This window comes from Gopherus evgoodei, chromosome 3 (assembly GCF_007399415.2).
Source record: "Gopherus evgoodei ecotype Sinaloan lineage chromosome 3, rGopEvg1_v1.p, whole genome shotgun sequence".
Taxonomy (NCBI): Eukaryota; Metazoa; Chordata; order Testudines; family Testudinidae; genus Gopherus; species Gopherus evgoodei.
The window spans coordinates 152,305,976-152,327,094 of NC_044324.1; the positions used below are offsets into that span (position 1 = coordinate 152,305,976).

Here is a 21,119-nt window from a genome sequence, read left to right on the forward strand (position 1 = left end):
AAGCTTAGTTACCAGCTTGGACCTGGTAAAGCTACCACCACCCAAAAAATTAGAGTGTTTTGTGGCACTCTGGTCTCCCCAAAAACCTTCCCTGGGGACCCCAAGACCCAAATTCCTTGAGTCTCACAACAAAGGGGAATAAACCATTTCCCTTCCTGTCATAAACAGATAGCTAAGGGTTAACGTCTCTTTCACCTGGAAAGAAGTAACCTGAAACACCTGACCAGAGCACCAATCAGGAAACAAGACTTTTTCAAATCTGGGTGGAGGGAACTTTGGGTGGGAGTCCTTTGTTCTTTGTTCTTCTACCTGTACTCTCTCGGCTATGAGGAGTGAATTTTTCTATTTCCTGCTTTCTAATCTCCTGTTTCCAAGTTGTGAGTACAAAGATGGTTTGTTGTTTTGTATTTACATGTCTATAGTTGCTGGAGTGCTTTGAATTGTATTCTTTTTGAATAAGGCTGTTTATTCAATATTCTTTTAAGCAAATGACCCTGTATTTGTCACCTTGATACAGAGAGACCATTTTTATGTATTTTTCTTTCTTTTTTATATAAAGCTTTCTTTTAAGACCTGTTGGAGTTTTTCTTTAGTGGGAAACACCAGGGAATTGAGTCTGCAGCTCACCAGGGAACTGGTGGGAGGAAGAAGTCAGGGGGAAATCTGTGTGTGTTAGATTTACTAGCCTGACTTTGCATTCCCTCTGGGTGAAGAGGGAAGTGCTTATGTTTCCAGGACTGGAAATAAAGAGGGTGGAATCCCTCTGTTTAAATTCACGGAGTTTGCTTCTGTGTCTCTCTCCAGGAACACCTGGAGGGGGGAAGGGAAAAGGTTTATTTCCCTTTGTTGTGAGACTCAAGGGATTTGGGTCTTGGGGTCCCCAGGGAAGGCTTTTTGGGGGGACCAGAGTGCCCCAAAACACTCTAATTTTTTGGGTGGTGGCAGCTTTACCAGGTCCAAGCTGGTAACTAAGCTTGGAGGTTTTCATACTAACCCCCATATTTTGGACGCTAAGGTCCAAATCTGGGACTAGGTTTATGATACTTCCCTTCTCCCTTCCAGGTGTTCCCTCCCTGGGTTCCTGGAGAGATACACAGAAGCAAGCTCCGTGAATCTAAACAGAGAGATGCCACCCTCCCTATTTCCAGTCCTGGAAACACAAGTACTTCCCTCTTCACCCAGAGGGTATGCAAAGTCAGGCTAGTAAATCTAACACACACAGATTTCCCCCTGACTTCTTCCTCCCACCAATTCCCTGGTGAGCTACAGACTCAATTCCCTGGAGTTCCCCACTAAAGAAAAACTCCAACAGGTCTTAAAAGAAAACTTTACGTAAAAAGAAAGAAAAATACCTAAAAATGGTCTCTCTGTATTAAGGTGACAAATACAGGGTCAATTGCTTAAAAGAATATTGAATAAACAGCCTTATTCAAAAAGAATACAATTCAAAGCACTCCAGCAACTACACACATGTAAATACAAAAAAACCCCAAAACCTATCTTTGTACTTACAACTTGGAAACCGAAGATTAGAAAAGCAGGAGACAGAAATCCTCTCATAGCCGAGAGAGACAGATTCAAGACAAAGAACAAAGGACCCACACACAAACTTCCCTCCACCCAGATTTGAAAAAGTCTCGTTTCCTGATTGGTCCTCTGGTCAGGTGTTTCAGGTTACTCCTTTCCAGGTAAAAGAACATTAACCCTTAGCTATCTGTTTATGACAGCTCTGGATGCAGCTGACTCAGCAGCCAGGTCCATGGTTTCAGCAGTTGCCATGCACAGGAGTTCATGGTTATAGTCTTTGCGACCTCCCTGAGGAGGTCCAGCAGACACTTCAGGACTTGCCTTTCGAAGGAGCTTCACTTTTTTTGGAACAGACTGATGCAAAGCTTCAAGGTCTAAAAGACTCAACCCCTCTGGTACTCCGCCCTGATTGGGCCATCAGGATCTGCAGAGGAAGAAAATTAGGGGTTTTAGGCATAGGCCACCCCCCTTCTACTTGGATGTTAATGTCTGCCCCACCCAGGAATCCAAGGTGTTCTAAGCGGGCATTTTGATGGAACACTTGAAAATGCCATACTAGTTCCCATGATGCTAGACCCTGTTTCTTCTTTATTTGCAAACCACCTTTCTTGTAGTCCCAAGGTATCACCACGGGCTGTTGTGTGTTAAGCACAGTGGAATGGGATATGCCCCTCAGTTTATTTCTACCCCTCCTTTCCACCCTCCCTCCCCGTCCCTCCTCTGGGATCTCTCTCACAAAGAACTTCTGGTCCAGGCAGTTCAATCTCTCCTTTGAGTGGGACCCATGAAAGAGGTTCTGCAGAATTTAAGAGAAAAGGGGTTGTTCTCCTGTTATTTCCTAATCCCATAAATCAAGAGAGGTCTCAGACCAATTTTAAACCCATCTCAAGAAAATAAAGTTCCTCATGGTCACGCTGGCATCCCTTATCCCTTCTCTGGATCCCATAGACTTGTATGCCACCCTCAATTTAAGAGATGCTTATTTTCACATGTTGATATACCAAGTCCACAGAAGGTTCCTCAGATATGTAGTGAACAACTCAAATTACCAATATATGATGGCATACAATTACAAAATGTATGGTGGCATAACCTCTGAGGTTGGTCTCAATGATCGGTCTAGGGATCAGGTAGTGTCCAACATTAAACTCATCCAGTCAATGTTCAAGGCCCTAGGCCTTCTCATAAATGCATAAAAGTCTACCCTCACTGCACTGCAGAGGACAGAGTTCACTGGGGTGGTGCTCAACTCTGCCTATTCCAGAGGTGCGATTCCAATCAATCAGATCCCTAACAACACACCTCAAAGGACATCCAATTACAACAGCCTGAAATTAATTGTATGAGGCTTTTAGATCACATGATCTTGTGCACATACATGGTACCACACACAAGGCTGCACCTCAGACCCTTCCAGACATAGCTGGCCTCCATGTACTCGCCAACATGCCACCCTGTACTCACGGGTACCTCTACAGGTTCTTGTCTCTCTAAATTGGTGGTTGGATCCGCTTACAGTTTGTGTGGGAGTCCCCTTTAAGCACCCTCAACCATCAATAATCCCTGGTCTCAGATGCATCAGTGCTAGGGTGGGGAGCTCACGTGAGCTCCCCATAGAACTCAAGGCCTTTGGTGGAAATATCAGTCCACATCAATGTCAGGGATCTCAAAGCAGTTGGCCTTGCCTGTCAGGCCTTTCTGCCCCACCTTATGGGCAGAAACTTGTTTGTTCTTCAAGTGCTTGCTCATATCAATTCCAATTAGGTGTGCGCGCCACATGCATGCTCGTCGGAAGATTTTTACCCTAGCAACACTCGGTGGGTCGGCTGGGTCGCCCCCTGGATTGGCGCCATTATAGCGCCGGATATATACCCCTGCCGACCCAACGGCCCTTCAGTTCCTTCTTACCGCCTGTGATGGTCATTGGAACAGTGAAGCTTGGCTTTGCTGATCTCTACATCCCTAGCTTCTTGTAATTCTTTGCTCTTTACTGTGTTTATAGTTTGAGTTCTTGTAGTTATAGTTAGTGTTAGTACTTCTATTCATAGTTAGTGTATATAGTTGAAGGGGGGATTGGAGATTAGCCCCTTTCCTCCACCCCGGTGCGGGCCCATGCCCAAGGCACCGGGATTCAAACCATGCTCGACGTGCCAGAAGCCGATGCCAATAGGGGATCTCCACGACTCCTGCCTCAAGTGCCTAGGGGAATCCCACCTTGTTGACAAGTGCCGCATTTGCCAGTCATTTAAACCAAGGATGAAGAAGGAGCTGGACTTTCATTTGAAGCAGCTCCTCATGGAGTCGGCACTTAGTTCTGCAACATCAGTACCAAGCGCCCAACAGACTGCCTCAGTAAGGAGCGCCCCTTCGGCACCAGATCACTCCGGTACCGAGAAGGAGTCCCGGCACCGACCTCTACCGGCACTGACTCCTCGGCACCGCTCCCTTTCCCCAACTGGGAAACGACATAGTGCTCCAACTCTGGCCTCACAGAAGGAGCAGTCGTCTAAGACAGTTCTTCAAGCACCGTCATCCGCTGCAGCACCGTCGAAGCTGGCACTGCAGGTTGCAGCTCCACCTGGCGCAGCACCGTCGATTCCGGTCCCACAAGAGCCATTGAGTCCGGTGCCAGACAGCTCCCCGGCTCCGGCTGTGGTTGAGCTTGTTCTCCCTTCTATGCCGGAGACCTTCTCTACGGCAAGGGAGCTCATTGCTATGACGGAGCCAATATGTCCTCAACCCCTGGCACCGCCGGTGCAGGTTGTTCAATCCATCGGCAAGTCGGCTCTCGTAAGGCCTCCTTCCGTCGGTCCACCAGAGAGACGTCATTCTAGATCATGGTCTCGCAGACGCTCTCGATCATGTCATTCCCACTCCTGGCACCACTCGCAGTCCTGGCACCGCTCTCCATCACGGTACTGGTCGCACTCGCCGTGACGTTCAATATCTCGTTCACTGGACAGATACTCCCGGTACCAATCTGGCTCTCGGCACCGATCTTGGTACCATGTATCCCGCAGTCGCTCCAGGCGAAGGGACTCGAGATCCCGGTCGACCTCCCAGCACCGGTACGGTAGAAGGTCCCAGTCTCGCTCAGAGTACCGCCATAGCTCCCTGTACCGCTCGCCGGTACCGCCCTGGGATCGAGCGTCAAGAGCAGTGGCACCCTCCCAGGGTCTCTCGGCATCACCGTGGCCTTTGAGACACACATCAGTATCATCCCAGGCTGGCAGTACAGCCTACCATCAGGAGAGGAATCTGACGTCCCCAGCCAATATCCGCAGGGACAAAGCCACGAACAAGGGCCTCATCACTGGTCCTTCTGGACACCATGGGCATACCACCAGGCCCAAGGTGCCCCATCAGTGGCTCAACGCTCGGCCTCGTCAGAACACTGGGTACCAGAAGTGAGCCGCCCTCCCCCTACTGGCACGGACGAGGCTCCAATTCCCTCTGCAGTCACCGAGATTCTACCTGATGCAGATGATGCCCCTGAAATGCATGACCCACATCAGGACCCGTTGGTCCCAGGCCTCTCCTCCTCCTCCTCACCTGATGAGGCAGTAGCAGGAACATCCTCCTCAGGCCTTCCACCAATCGATCTCAGAGCCCATCAAGATCTCTTGGGGCAGGTGGCTCAGAATATGAACTTGCAGGTGGAGGAGGTCACTGAAATAGAGGACCCAGTCGTGGACATCTTATCAGCTGATGCACCCACTAGAGTGGCTATCCCGTTCATCTGCACTATACAAGCCAAAGCGGACACATTTGGCAATCCCCAGCTTCAATTCCACCTACACCTAGGGGAGTAGAAAGGAAATATATGGTCCCCTCAAAGGGGTACGAATATCTCTACACCCACCCACCATCCTGCTCTCTGGTTGTCCAAACGGTGAACGAACGGGAGCGTCATGGCCAGCAAGCATCAGCTCCTTAGGCGAAGGAGGCTAGATGCATGGACCTCCTAGGCTGCAAAATATACTCGACTGGGGGCCTCCAACTTAGGGTGGCAAACCAACAAGCCCTCCTAAGTTGGTATAACTTTAATACGTGGGCGTCCGTGGGGAAGTTTACAGAGCTTCTTCCCCAGGAGTACTGTCCAGAGTTTATGGCCCTGCTTGAAGAGAGTAAAAAGGTGGCAAGAACCTCCCTCCAGGCCTCTCTGGATGCAGCGGACTCGGCTGCCAGAACTCTGGCATCCGGAGTGACGATGAGGCGTATCTCCTGGCTCCAGGCTTCAGGCGTTCCCCCTGGATTACAACAGACCATTCAGGATTTACCCTTCGAGGGCCAGGGCCTTTTCTCAGACAAAACCAACCCCAGGTTGCAAAGTCTGAAAGACAACCGGGTCATAATGCGCTTGCTGGGTATGCGCACGCCAGTGACCCAACGAAGGTCCTTCCAGCCCCAGTCACACCCCCCTTACAACCAATCTAGGCCGTGTCAGGACGCTACCAGAAGGCGTGGCAGGGGGAATCGGTGGAGGCAGTCTGGTCCTCAAGGAACCCAAAGTCAAGTGCCTCCTAAACCACCAATGGGGCCCAAGCAAAACTTTTGATGGGATGCCCGAGGATGGCTCACCAGTTATCCTACCGGATCCTTCTTCCTCCTTTTTCAGCTGCCTCTCCCATTTCCTCCCTGCCTAGTCCCAGCTAACCTCAGATCGTTGGGTCCTCCGCACGGTGGAAGCGGGTTACCACTTCCAGTTTGTTTCAACTCCCACCCTCCCTACCCATCCCTCTTCAGGGACCCCTCTCATGAGCAAGTCCTCTTACAAGAGGTCCAGGCGCTCCTAAAACTGAGAGCCATAGAGGAGGTGCCAGAAGACATGAGGGGCAAGGGGTTCTATTCCCTCTGCTTCTTAATCCCCAAGGCAAAAGGAGGTCTACGACCAATCCTAGACCTGCGAGAACTCAACAAATTCCTGAAAAGCTGAAGTTCCGCATGATATCCCTGGGGACCATCATTCCATCCCTGGATCCGGGAGACTGGTATGTCATCCTCGACATGAAGGACGCTTATTTCCACATCGCCATTTATCCACCACACAGACGGTACCTCCGTTTTGTGGTCAAGCACCAACACTTTCAGTTCATGGTACTTCCCTTTGGCCTCTCTACAGATCCAAGGGTCTTCACCAAATGCATGGCTATAGCAGCCACCTCCTTCCGGCGTCATCGAGTACACCTCTACCTGTATCTCAACGATTGGCTCATTCGAGGGACTTCCCAGTCACAAGTATCGCAGCACCTGTGTATCGTCAGAGACCTCTTCGGGAGCCTAGGCCTCATGATCAACACAGAAAAATCTACTCTGACACCAATGCAGAAAACAGACTTCATCGGAGCTGTTCTGGACTCCAATCTGGCCAGAGCCTGCCTCCCCCAGTTGCGTTTTCAGACGATGGCTTCAATAATTCGAAGTCTTCAATCCTTTCCGACAACGTCGGTGTGCACTTGCCTCGGCCTAATAGGTCACATGGCCTCCTGCACCTTCATGACCAAGTACGCGAGGCTACGTCTCTGTCCCTTCCAAACATAGCTGGGTTCAATATACCGTCCACACAGAGACAGTCTGGATTTGGTGCTCACTATCCCAGGAACCCAGGAAGGTTCTCGACTCCCTCGCTTGGTGGTTAGACCCCTCTCTGGTTTGCGCAGGGATGCCATTCCACCCACCGCAACCCTCAGTGGCTCTAACCACAGACACGTCATCTCTGGGTTGGGGTGTCCACCTCGGGAGCTTTCACACTCAAGGCCTCTGGTTGCCCCAAGAACTGGCCCTGCACATCAACGTGAGGGAGCTGAGAGCAGTCCGTCTAGCATGCCAGATGTTTCGGGACCATCTACAAGGCCGTTGTGTATCAGTGTTCACAGACAACACAGTGGCCATGTTTTACATAAACAAGCAGGGCGGAGCACGCTCCTCCCTCCTTTGTCAAGAAGCCATTCACCTCTGGGACTTTTGCATAGCCCACTCTATCGATTTGGTAGCGTCTTTTCTCCCAGGAGTCCAGAACACTCTGGCAGATCACCTCAGCAGGTCTTTCCTGTCTCACGAGTGGTCGATACGCCTGGACGTTATCCATTCTGTTTTCCGGAGTTGGGGCTTTCCCCACATAGACCTCTTTGCCTCTCGAGAGAACAGGAAATGCCAGGTGTTCTGCTCCTTCCACGGATGCTCCCCGGGCTCCCTCTCAGACGCATTCCTGATCCCGTGGAAGAGGCACCTACTTTATGCCTTCCCACCATTTCCGCTCGTCCACAGAGTCCGACTCAAGCTTCGCAGGGACAGAGCCCACCTGATCCTCATTGCTCCAGCATGGCTGAGGCAGTATTGGTACACTCTGTTGTTCGACCTCTCAGTGGCAGACCCAATCCCCCTGCCACTCTGGCTGGACCTCATAACACAGGACTTCAGCAGGCTTCACCATCTGGACCTGCAATCCCTTCATCTCACAGCATGGCTGCTGTGTGGTTGAGACAGTCTGAGTTGCGTTGCTCTGCCTCAGTTCAACAGGTGCTCTTGGGCAGTAGGAAGCCTTCCACGAGAACGACATATCTCGCCAAGTGGAAGCGTTTCTCCTACTGGTGCACTCAGAATAACTTAGTTCCCGGACAGGTATCTGTCCCCACTGTCCTTGATTACCTATGGTCCCTGAAAGAGCAGGGGCCTGGCAGTCTCTTCTATAAAGGTGCATTTGGCAGCTATTTCCACCTTCCACCCAGGGGAAAGTGGCAGTTCAATCTTTTCTCACCCCATAGTTTCCAGGTTCCTTAAGGGATTGGAGCGGTGGTACCCTCAAGTCAGATGTCCGACCCCTACTTGGGATCTAAACCTGGTGCTAGCCAAGCTTATGGGTGCCCCTTTTGAGCCTCTGGCCACCTGCTTGCTGCTGTACCTCTCCTGGAAGACAGCCTTCCTTGTCGCTATCACCTCGGCAAGACAAGTGTCGGAGCTTCGGGCTTTGACAGCGGATCCCCCATATATGGTATTCCACAAGGACAAGGTACAGCTGCGACTGCACCCCTCTTTCCTCCCTAAGGTGGTGTCTGCCTTTCATGTCAATCAAGACATCTTTCTCCCAATCTTTTTCCCAAAGCCGCACTCATCGCGTCGGGAACAACAACTGCATACCTTGGATGTCTGCAGGGCTCTCGCCTTTTATATCGAGAGGACCAGACCCTTCTGACATTCAACTCAGCTCTTTGTAGCAGTGGCAGACCGGATGAAAGGCATATCAGTCTCTTCCCAAAGAATTTCATCTTGGGTGACATCCTGCATCCGAACATGCTATGAATTGGCTCACATTCTGGCTAGCCATCTCACCGCCCATTCTACTCGGGCGCAAGCCTCATCTGCTACTTTCTGGCCCATGTCCCCATCCAGGACGTATGTCGCGCTGCTACCTGGTCATCGATTCACACCTTTGCCTCACATTACGCATTGGTTCAGCAGTCCAGAGATGATGCAGCCTTTGGCTCAGCAGTTTTGCATTCTGCAATGTCTCACTTCGATCCCACCGCCTAGGTAAGGCTTGGGAATCAGCTAATTGGAATCGATATGAGCAAACACTCAAAGAAGAAAAGACAGTTACTCACCTCTGTAACTGTTGTTCTTCGAGATGTGTTGCTCATATCCATTCCAAACCCACCCTCCTTCCCCACTGTTGGAGTAGCCGGCAAGAAGGAACTGAAGGGCCTTTGGGTCGGCAGGGGTATATAACCGGCACTATAGCGGCGCCACTCCAGGGGGCGACCCAGCCGACCCACCAAGTGTTGCTAGGGTAAAAATCTTCTGACGAGCGTGCACGCGGCGCACGCACACCTAATTGGAATGGATATGAGCAACACATCTCGAAGAACAACAGTTACAAAGATGGGTAACTGTCTTTTCTCACAGACAACGCTGCAGCCATGTTTTATCTCAACAGGCCAGGAGGAGCTTGCTCTTCCCTCCTTTGTCAAGAAGCAATACAGCTATGACAGTTTTACATAGCCAATCAGTCTTGAGGCCTCTTACCTTCCAGGAACGCAGAACTGGCAGATTACCTCAGCAGGTCTCTCTCCAGTCACCACTAGTGGTCCCTTTACCTGGATGTGGTGAGAGATGTTTTCCAGCAGTGGGGGACTCCCTAGATAGACCTATTTGCAAACAAGTACAACAGAAAGTGTCACCAGTTGTGCTCCCTAAGAAGCCAGAGTTCAAGTTATATCATAAATGCCTTTTTAATACCTTGGATGGGACATTTTTACTATTCTTTACCTCCTAGTCCACTCATGCAGAGGTTGCTGCTAAAGATCAAACAGGACCAGGACCAGATTATTCTGATGGACCCTAGCATGGCCCCGCCAACACTGGTTCTCTGCTAGGCATCTCAGTGGCAACTCCAATCCCACTTCTGTTGCATCCAGACCTGATCTCTCAGGCCCACAGTCGGCTGCTCCACCCAAACCCTCCTTCATCTACTGGCTGGAAGCTCCATAGCTAAATCTCAGAGAGCAGGCTTTCTCAGAGCAAGTTTGTCAGGTCCTACTTGGTAGTAGAAAACCCTCCGCCAGCCCTCCTCTCTTGAAGTGGAAGCAGTTCTCTTTTGGGCATCCCAACGTGGAGTCTCACCCATGCATTCATCCATACAAGACATATTTGAATATTTATGGCACCTGATACAGCAAGGCTTAGCAAGGCTTAGCCTCTGTCAGGTTCACCTTGCAGGGGTATCAGCTTTCCACCGCTGGGTCAATTTTTTCAGATGACCCGTCTGTCCAGTTCCTCAAAGTCCTAGAAAGGCTATACAGTACCCTCGAACAAGAACCTGTTCCCCTGGGACCTGAACTTGGTCTAATCAAAGCTTATGGGGCCACTGCTTGAACCTTTGGCAATGTGCTCCTTGTTATATTTCTCCTGGAAAGTGGCTTTCTAAGTCACCATCACTTCAGCCAGAAGGGTCTCCATGCCTTCCCATCAGAACCTCCGTACACAGTCTTCATTAAGGATAAGGTGTATTTACATCCTTACCCCTGTTTTCTTCCAAAAGTGGTTTCACAATTTCATAGCAATCAGGCAATCAACCTACCTGTCTTCTATCCAAAGCCTCATGCAAATAGGAATGAATGTCTTTACTCATTGGATGGACGAATCCTAGCTTTCTACATAGAAAGAACTAAACCATTCTGAAGGTCCACTCAACTGTTCATAGCTGTATCTGACAGGATGAAAGGTCTCACAGTCTCTTCACAGATAATTTCATCTTGGATTACTTCATGTATTCGCACTTGTTATAATCAGGCAGGTCAGCGTTTCACCACCAACTAACCTGACTGTTCATTCCACAAGGTCATAAGCATTCCCAGCAGCATTCCTAGTGCAGATTCCTATTCAGGACATTTGTAAAGCAGCAACCTGGTCATCAGTGCACACATTCTCCTTCCATTATGCCGTCACTCAGCATTCCGGAGATGATGACAAATTTGATCAAGATGTTCTGCAGTCTGTGTGTCCATGAACTCCAATCTCTCCACCTTTTCAACTGCTTGGGAGTCACATAGAGTGGAATGCACATGTGCAATCACTCAAAGAAGAAAAAAACAGTTACTAACCTTCCATAACTGTTCTTCTTTGAAATGCACTGAATATGTCCATTCCACGACCTGTCCCCCTACACTGGAGTTTTCCAGAAAGAAGGAACTGAGGGGATATAGGGTCGGCTGGACGCTTTATACTGGTGCTGTTGGTGTGCACTGGCAGGGGGCATCCTGACGCGTTCCATTAAGGGAAAAATTTCCAGTGATTGTGCTTGGAGAGCACACATACCTAAGTGGAATGTATATGTGCAACATTTCTCGAAGAACAACAATAACCAATTTTTATCACTGAAATGGATGCTCAGTGCAGATGAGAAGTTGGATCCATGAAACTTTGCCCTGCACAGCTTCAGCTCCAGAGTAGATTAGAGCAGTACTAGGGCTGCTCTAACATATGCCAGCTGGCAAAGGCCCCCCAAGGCAGACCACAGTGACATTCCAGCCTCATCCCTTTCCCCCACTTGGCAAATGCAAAGTGTAATAAGAACCATTTATGCTAGGCTGGCTCTATGTCAGTTGAGAGCTTCTCTTTGCTGAGGGAATTCACAGCTAGCCAGATGTGGCCAGTGTATGGCCCATTTGCACTGCCAGAGTGGTGAAAAAGGGGCCAGACTGAGAGAGAGAGAATCTGGCCCATATTTAATGTATCAAAGCATTTGAGAAAGTTTTGGTGAATAGAGGTCAAAATATAGAACAAATATTGGATAGTGATAATTCTCAGACAATACTAGCATGATGAGTTCAGTCATTTACATTTTCATGCACTGCTTTAGTAACAAATAAAAACCCTTAAATTATACTGATCATCTGTTTTATTTCCACAGACCTTCAGCTATAACTTGTATCAAACATAATTTTACTACTTACAAAATACCCGGGTAAGAAACTTGCTTTATTAAATGACCATAAAAAGAAATATAGGGCCTTTTAGATATATATTATATATGAAAATGCAGGAAGCCACATTATTTATATATATATTGTGGAAAAATTAGAATATTTCAATATTTATGTATTTAATTTCAATTTTATTTTCTTTCTCAGCATAGCAATGCAATACCAATTACTTTAAACAAATTAATATTCTAAATATTTGTAAAGAGACATTCTCAACTTGAAACCTAATCAAAAGAAAGAAAGAAAGAAAGAGAAAGTAGCTAAAAGTAGTTTACTACACTTGTCCTTTAGTTTCCATCACAAGTTTTGTGTTTGATTCAATCACATCATCAGGGCCAGTGCAACCATTTAGGTGACCTAGGCAGTCGCCTAGGACATAGGATTTGGGGGGCGGCATTTTCTTCGGCAGTGACCGCGGCGGCCGGCTCTTCTGCCGCCCCAGTTGACACTGGCATTTAGGCGGAGGGAGCTGGGGTAGGGGAGTGCGGGGAGGGCCGCCTGCAGCAAGTAAGGGGGGTGGAGAGCAGCACGCAGAGGAACTCCCCGCCCCAGCTCACCCCTGCCCCGCCTCCTCCCTGAGCACGTCATGGCTGCTTCACTTCTCCCGCCTCCCAGGCGTGCGGCACCTAAGCTGTTTGGCGTCACAAGCCTGGGAGGCAGGAGAAGTGAAGCAGCGACAGCGTGCTCGGGGAGGAGGCGGGGCAGGGGTGAGCTGCACATCATCCAATTTTTTTAAAAAGTTTTTCTCTCCAATGTTGCTGTCTAAAATATCCACACAAACAGGGAAAACAACTAAGGGTCTAATTCTTCACCCATAGAAGTTAATGGGAGTTCTGTCTTTGGATTTCCATGGTAACATGATCAACCCTCAAATGACTATACAGTGAAAGTGACTGTACACAAGGAGTGAAACCATGGCCCACTGAAGTCAATAGCAAAACTCCCATTGAATTCAATGGGGCCAGGAGAGCACCTAAATGCTCAAAGAGAAGAAACTTGGGAGGAAAAAGAGCTATTTTAGTTACTAGTTATGAGTAATGCTTATAACAGTAGTTGCTTACAGATTGTCAGATGCAAGTGCTATTTTTAAGTTGATGTCTCTTTAAGATGTCTAATGATATACATTACAACTGGCAGAGTTTACAACTTTATAGCAGGGGGATTTGGAAAAGCTTGTTTCGCATGTTTTTAAATCATGAAGAAAAATTGCAGGCTCAGTTTTAAATCTGCCTACTTAAACATTCCAATCCATTTTATACCAGAAAAGAGGGCAATATGGTTTTAAAAGGTGTAAAACCAACAATAGTTTTTCCTTACACTAGGGAATATCTGTGGGATCCAACAGCTGAAGACCTGGTAAGAGAGCTTTAGGGTTTTATTTTAGTTGATGTGAGTGTGCATGTGTAATGCCGACAGACGGACAGGCTTCAGCGAGGGACCTCTGGAGCTCAGTGCCTGAGTCTCTACAGCACGAGCTAAAAGCCAAGTTAGCTAAGGCTGTAGAACAGACTCATTTTATCTCTCTCTCTAAGTGGTCTCAGTGCCATTAGATGGGACACAACACCACAGCCAGAAGGTGTGTGGGTTACACATGCAAAGAAGAAATATAGAGAAATATACAATATATTACCACAACTTTTCTTTTTTAGGTGGTAAATTATGATTGGGATAAGTATGGCTGCCTAATGGATCTTTATTATGCAATACCTTTTCACCCTGATATTGCCTTGTAAGTATAAAGCTGAAATATTGTGTGGCAAGAGGATTCCTTCCCACTGCGCTGCATAGTTCTCTGAAGCTGTAATGGCTACTCCAGCTGAATGGCAAGCGTAACATAGCCAGCCCAGTGCTGGAGGAAGGAATATCCACACTGCAGAAGATCCTTTGGTCCCACCCATGGTGCTGCATTCTATTTGCTCACAGTGCACTGTTGTGTAGGGAGTCCTCAGAGCAAAGCCTCTGGACCAGGGGTGGGCAAACTTTTTGGCCTGAGGGCCACATTGGGGTTCTGAAACTGTATGGAGGGCCTGGTAGAGAAGGCTGTGCCTCCCAAACAGCCTGGCTCCCACTTCCCGCCCTCGGACTGCCCCTCTCAGAACCCTCCAAACCATCCAACCCCCCTGCTCCTTGTCCCCTAAATGCCCTCCAAGGACTCCACCCCCTATCCAACCCCCTGTGTTCCCTGTCCCCTGACTGCCCAACCTCTATGCACACCTCCACCCCCTGACAGGCCCTCCCCCAGGACACCCACGCCTATACAACTGCCCCCTGTCCCCTGACTGCCCCCTGGGACTCTCTGCCCCTTATCCAACCCCCTCACCCCCTTACCATGCTACTCAGAGCACGAGGACTGGCAGCCGTGCCACCCAGCCGGAGCCAGCCACACTGCCATGCTGCCCAGAGCACTGGTGGTATGGCGAGTTGAGGCTGCAAGGAAGGGGGGGACAGCAGGGGAGGGGCCAGGGGCTAGCCTCCCTGGCTGGGAGCTCAAGGGCCAGGCAGGATGGTCCTGTGGGCCAGATGTGGCCCGCAGGCCGTAGTTTGCCCACCTCTGCTCTGGGCTGTACATTTCCTGCTTATCCTTTACTCCTTTTGCACAGCAGCACTGCACTGTCCATCTTTCCCAGCAGTGCCATGGAGTGAGAGGTATTTGCCCATTTATATGTTTTTACTGAAGCATTATATTATATCTGTATTGTTTATAGATATGATGGCAGCACATTTGTTGAAACAGTTGAGGCAAATTTTATATTATGGGAGATTCATGGCAGAAGTGACTACAGCTACAACTCATCTATGAAGCAGGTAAGGCATCTTTTTATTTAGATTATATTTGTCACTATATATTGTGTGCAGTTTAGGGTGACCAGATATCCCGATTTTTAGGAACAGTCCTGATTTGGGGGGCATTTTCTTATATAAGCACCTATAACTCCCCAATTTTTTACACTTGCTATCTGGTCACCCTTGTGCAGTTGGGTAAAGCTTGTTTTTATACATGTTCAATCCTCTTCAGTCTGAATCACCCTGTTTGAATGGAGGTATTGTATAGTAGTTGCAGATTTCATTACTTGTAACTTTCAGCATTTAATTTATCAATTTTGACTGCAGACACTGTTCAAAACTGAACACATGAATAAAAATCAAGAGGTAATTAAAAAAAAGAAAAAAGAATTATGAGCATGGTAGTATGGTTCAGGAAGTGAATCTTCAGAACCATCTTGAAGTTTTAGTTTGCCCTCTGTGGGGAAATGGGAATATAGGACTATCCATATAGAATCACAGAAATGTAAGGCTGAGAAGCTCTTAAGAGATCATCTAGTCCTTCCTGCTATGTATACCTAGACTATACCTGACAGGTGTTTATCTAGCCTGTTCTTAAAAAGAGATAATTGCAATCTCTGAAGTCAAATTCTGCCCTCAGTAATACCCATGCAATCCTATGGAAGGCAATTTCTATATAACTGAAAGCAGCATAGGCGCCAATTCCGTGGGTGCTCCTAGGATGGAGCACCTACAGGGGAAAAAAACTCTGCACCCCCACTGGCAGCCAAGCTCCCGCCCCCCCACCCCAGCTCGCCTCTGCCTCCTCCACTGAGCATGCCGCATTCCCGCTTCTCCTCCCAGTGCTTAACAAGCTAGGGGAGTGGGGAGGAGCAGGAACGTGGTGCAGTCAGAGGAAGAGGGGGGGAAGAGGCCAGGGTGGAGATTTGGGGAAGGAGTTGGAATGGGGGTGGGGCGGGGCAGGAGGGGGCAGGGCAGGGGTGGAGTCGGGGTGGGGGCGGGAGGGGTCAAGCACCCACTGGCACCTGGAGAATTTGCCGCCTATGCAAAACAGAATATAGCCTTTCATTTTTAAGCAGAATTACATGCTCCCCAGGACACTGAAAGCCAGATCATGAGGTGAAAGTAATGTGTGGAAAGCTAGGAAATGGGTTATTGCTAGACTAGGCCAGAATTTGGCAAAAATAGGGATGAGCCTTAGCAGAATTGTCGCTTCACAGTTTGGAAGATGGAAATGGCTGGCAATAGAAAAGCCATGGCTTGTATGGCATAGCTGCTCAATACATCATCATCCCTACCCCTGCAGGAAGATACTAAAGCAAGACAGTACTAACCTTGGGTTTGATTAAAACAAAAATGGAAATAAATTGTTGACTTCAATGGCTTTGGTTCAGGCCTCTTACCTGAATTACTTCTTGCTGAATCTTCATCTGTAGTATGGGATTGTGGGAGCTCAGAGGATGGCAGACTGGATTCCTCTGTCAACAGTTCATAGAAGAGCCCTAATGTTATGGGGACTGGAGTCTTGGGATATAGTCAGGGCCGGCTCCAGGCCCCAGCGCGCCAAGCGTGTGCTTGGGGCGGCATGCCGCAGGGGGCGCTCTGCCAGTTGCCGGGAGGGCAGCAGGCGGCTCCGGTGGACCTCCCACAGGCATGCCTGCGGAGGGTCCGCTGGTCCCATGGCTCCGGTGGAGCATCCGCAGGCACGGGAGGTTCAGAGCCGCGGGACCAGTGGACCCTCCGCAGGGATGCCTTGCCGGAGGTCCACCGGAGCCTTGGGACCGGCGAGAGGCAGAGCGCCCCCTGCGGCATGCCGCCGTGCTTCGGGCGGCAAAATGGCTAGAGCCGGTCCTGGATGTAGTCCTTCTTATATAAGTGAAGTCAGAGTATGGTCAGTACCTGAATGACCATGACTGATGAAGGAGCACCTGTGGAGGGTCACTGTCTGGCTCCTCAGCTGTGTTGCATCCCACTTTGTTTTGATGTCTCATTGTTTTTTGGACACCATACATTTTTCCTAAGGCTATGTCTACACTGAAATTAAAAACCCACGGCTGGCCTGTGCGTGCTGACTTGGAGACATGGGACTCAGGCTATGAGGCTGTTTAATTGTGGTTTAGACATTTAGAGTGGGCGGACCTGGGCTTTAGAACCCTGCAAGGTGGGAGGGTCTGAGTGGGAGCTCAGGTTGCAACCCGAGCCTAAACGTCTATACCCTACACCACAATTAAACAGCCGATTAGCCCAAGCCCTGCAAGCCTGAGTCTAATTGCAGTGTAGACATACCCTAAGTGCTTCAGTGTGTCAGTCCCCCTTTTTTTTTTTTTTTTTGGTTTATTACTGCCTTTCTGGTACCAACTCCTGACAAAATGCACAGCTCAGATATTGTAGATGCTGTAAGGGCTACAAGTTCCCTTGTTCCTTTTCCTTCTCAGAATGTATTTTTCTATGGCTACAGTCTACATTAGTGCTATTTACATATCATGGTCTATGGGGATGGCTCCAGGTTTTCTGCAGCCCCAAGCGGCAAAAAAAAAAAAAAAAAAAAAGCCTATCGGCAGCACATCAGCGGTAGCTCAGTCGTGCCGCTCCATTCTTCAGCAGCAGTTCGGTGGTGGGTCCTTCACTCCCTCTCTTCTTCGGCAGCTCAAAGAAGAAGAGAGAGACAGAGGGCCCACCGCTGAATTCCTGCCGAAGACCCAGACGTGCCACCCCTTTGTATCGGCCACCCCAAGTACCTGCTTCCTTCGCTGGTGCCTGAAGCCGACCCTGATGGTCAAGTCAAGCCCATTTAATTTGGCTCCCTTCATGAAGCATTTATTTTATTTTCATGGGTGCTGCCTACTTCAATCAGTACAGGTAGCTATTGAAACTTGAAGCCCTACTTGATGTTAACATTCTTATTCCTAATATTATTACACCAATATTTTATTTTAATACAATGTACCCCCTAAGGTAAGGGCAGAGTCTTTCCCCAAGTATGTTCTGTTGCCTTAGATTTGTACCACTATAGGAGCTATATAAGAAATAAAATATGCAGAACCACAATGCCCAATACCTATGTAAATACTGCATTACCTTTCAGAAAATAACAGAGGGATACAGAACTAATTTTTTTTTTATTTTGTACATTTGAATTCTTTTGAATAGGTGGGTTGTTTGCGTGAAGCACAGACTTGGATTTCAATGCTTGAGGAACATGAAAACAGTACATTAGACGAAATATGGGGGCCACAGGTAGGAAATTCTATATTGACAAATAGTATATGAAAAATATGAATGAACTCTGTAGCTGTCTTACTTGGCATTCTCACACTATTAGTATATCAGGGAGGGGGAAGCCTAATTAAAGCATGATGGAGCAAGTGGAATACAAGTCAGATGGCAGTACGGTAATTATCTGACAATGCTATGAAAGGATATTGTTATTCCGAAAGACACTAACCACTTGTTGCCATGTGTCTGGTTGAAAGGAAATCACAAATAAAATAAATGTGTGTGCTAAAATATTGTATAGCTTTAGGAGCAATTAAACTTCTTTTGTAGTGGTAAACAGCTGGACACAAGAGAGGGGCTAACCCTTGAGAGATATGGCAAGCCATGTGGCCAGAGGGAAAGTATGGAACTAATGGATTTTCCCCAGGCACAGCTAGGGGCTGTGGGCTGTAAGAAGGCTGTGTGTTTAAGCAGTTAGAGTGAGTCATCAGCAGCAGCATGTGACCCTGTTACAGCAGTTTCTTGGGCACAGGGCTGGAGTCTGGCTTGAGATTTCTACAAAAGCATGTGTGCTGTATGTTCAGAGAAACAGAACTTGGGGTGAAATCCTGGGCCCATTAAAGTCAATGAAAGTTTCATTATTGACTTCAATGGGACTAGGACTTCACCAATATAATTCTATGTATAAAAGAATTACACCAAGGATTACCTCAATTTTGTTTCACTGATTTCTCATCCAAACAAAATCACTTCACGAGGCCCCAAACTGGCTTTCTGCTGAGACAAAGGGGCATTCATATGATTCCGATTCACTAAACTATTGTAATCAGCACTGAAGTGTGAGCAGCCAAGTCCTGGAAGATCAATGGCCCAGAGGGGCAAGAAGCTGGAGGATTACTGGACAGTGGGGAGGAACTTGGGGGCGGGTACTATCTTGGCAGGAGTGTGTGGTTGGGAGAGTGAGAGCTGTGGGGAGGGCTCAGTGAAGGAAGGACTGTGTTGTCCTAGGTGGGAGGGTGCATGAGCCTGGGGAAAGGACTATGATTGAAGGGACAAGGACAGAGTTGAACTGGGAAAGCTAGTGAACACTGCACTTAGACTAGCATGTGTTCCAAGAGAAGGTGAAGGCTGAGTAGCTGAGGAGCAATATATTCCACCAGGCCAGAGGTCCATACTGAGCAGCCACCTAACAGCCATGTCACCACGCTGTGCATCTCATCTTAATGTGCACCACCAGGGCAATTAGAGGCCTCAGGTTGGGGGAAAAGGTTTTGGGCATCTCCACAAATAAGGGAAGTTAGTTCTACTGGGTTTTTTGTTTGTTTGTTTGTTTTTGTTTTTTTTATGTTTCAGTGTTGACGTTGAATGCACTTATGTCCCCATGACTTTTCAGCCCGCTAGTCTGCCTGAACCCATTCCCTTATGTCATGTTCTGGGGTGTGGTTGTTTTACCACCAACCCTGCAACTCTAGGTGCCTTCAATGCTTTGCTGCTGTGGCTCAAAGCCTGGGCACTGACAACCAGGGCTGACTCCAGCTTTTTGCCGCCCCAAGCAGCGAAGGAAAAAAAAAAGAAAAAAAAAGATAAACCCGATTGAGCTGCCGCTGAAGAGGAAGAGAAGGAGGGAATGACCTGCTGCTGAATTGCCACTGAAAACAGAAGCAGAGTGATAGAGCTGCCATCGAAGAGGAATCAAGGAACTGAAGGACCTGCCGTTGAATTGCCGCCACAGACCTGGACATGCCACTCCAAAGACGGACGGAGTGCCGCCCCTTTCTATTGGCTGCCCGAGGCACCTGCTTCCTTCGCTGGTGCCTGGAGCCAGCCCTGCTGACAGCCAACAGACAAGCATGCACTGTCTGTTTGTTAAACAGCTCTGGCTCAGCACTCTGATTCCAGCAGCTTGCTTGTTACACCCCAGCCTCATTCTAGCGTCCACCAGCTTTGGTTACTACTGGCCAAGTGACTCCAACACACCCTCAGTCCTGAATTTTCCCCAAACTATCTGCTCTGAAATGTCCAGATCTTTCCTGGAGCATTCAGAGGGCTAAGAAGGTTTGCTTGCTCCTTTAAAGAGTAAATGCCCAGCAGCTTGCCACATTAACTGGAGTTAATGAATCCCAGTCACTTCAATTCAGATACAACACTGGGTTGGTTTAGATTTAAATTAAACAAGTTTAGGGTGTAGACTGTTTGAAACAAGGCAAGGAACGTGTGGGAACCAGGCTTCTCCCGTCTTTGCTAGCCAGCGAAGCTGGATCTCCAAGGCGTTATTGCTTTGTTATATAGATAGATAGATAGATGGGGGGGGCGGGCGGGCAGGCAGATAATTACAAGTCCAGAAACTCAGACAAGTAGATGTAATTGTTTGTCAAAGCTAGTTTAAAAAATTTTCCTTTATTGTTTCTATTCAGAATTACAGATCCTGCTTTCAGTCTGAACTTGGACCTCTAGGAGACCTAAATCAGCTGTATCAAATTTTGAACCACTCTGGTTACAATTCTCTCATTTGGCCGACTGAGTACAGTGGCATTTATGTGTTCAGAGTGAAAATAGTGGACCCAAATTTCAGGTTAGCTATCCTTTTTGACATGTAAAAAGTCTTTAATGATTGATTTAGCATTAAGATTAATGAAGTAACCACTGCTGTCATTTAAAAAAATTTTTTTGCTTGAGGTATCACTTGGCCATAGATGTTGCAGGTATTTTCCACTACCAATTCTAACTGATGGATGGTTCAGATATGGTTCTGAGTGTCCTCAACCCTTTCATTGTGCAGCTATTATTTTCTCCTCTTAGATTTCTAGACATTTTCCGTATAGGCTGCTATAAACATAATATTCATCCTGCCCTTATGGAAAGGAAGGTAAGAGGCCTTCAACATGTGGATTTGACAACAGGACCCACTGGGCCAGATTGTAATCTCCATTACATTAATGTAAATCTGAGATCTGACAGTCAAACCAGTTTTTGTCTAAAGTGACTGTAAAAATGTGATCTATCTTAACAGATTTTCTCTTTGCATATATCCAGAGTAATCTCTGCAAATTTAGGCTAAGTGACTAAAAGAAAGTTATTCCTGTTAGCACTGCAGAACTAACGCACATAAGA

At 48.0% G+C, this 21,119-nt stretch overlaps 1 protein-coding gene across 1 annotated transcript in view; it reads left to right on the forward strand.

Annotated features, from left to right (window-relative positions):
• The window catches only part of CATSPERE (catsper channel auxiliary subunit epsilon), a 105,568-nt gene that overhangs the window by 78,134 nt on the left and 6,315 nt on the right, over positions 1–21,119 (forward strand). Inside the window, exons 13-16 of the mRNA XM_030558353.1 lie at positions 11,936–11,989; positions 14,714–14,813; positions 17,943–18,029; positions 20,423–20,580. Of these exons, the coding sequence (XP_030414213.1) occupies positions 11,936–11,989; positions 14,714–14,813; positions 17,943–18,029; positions 20,423–20,580 (399 nt within the window). The remainder of the gene's footprint in view (positions 1–11,935; positions 11,990–14,713; positions 14,814–17,942; positions 18,030–20,422; positions 20,581–21,119) is intronic.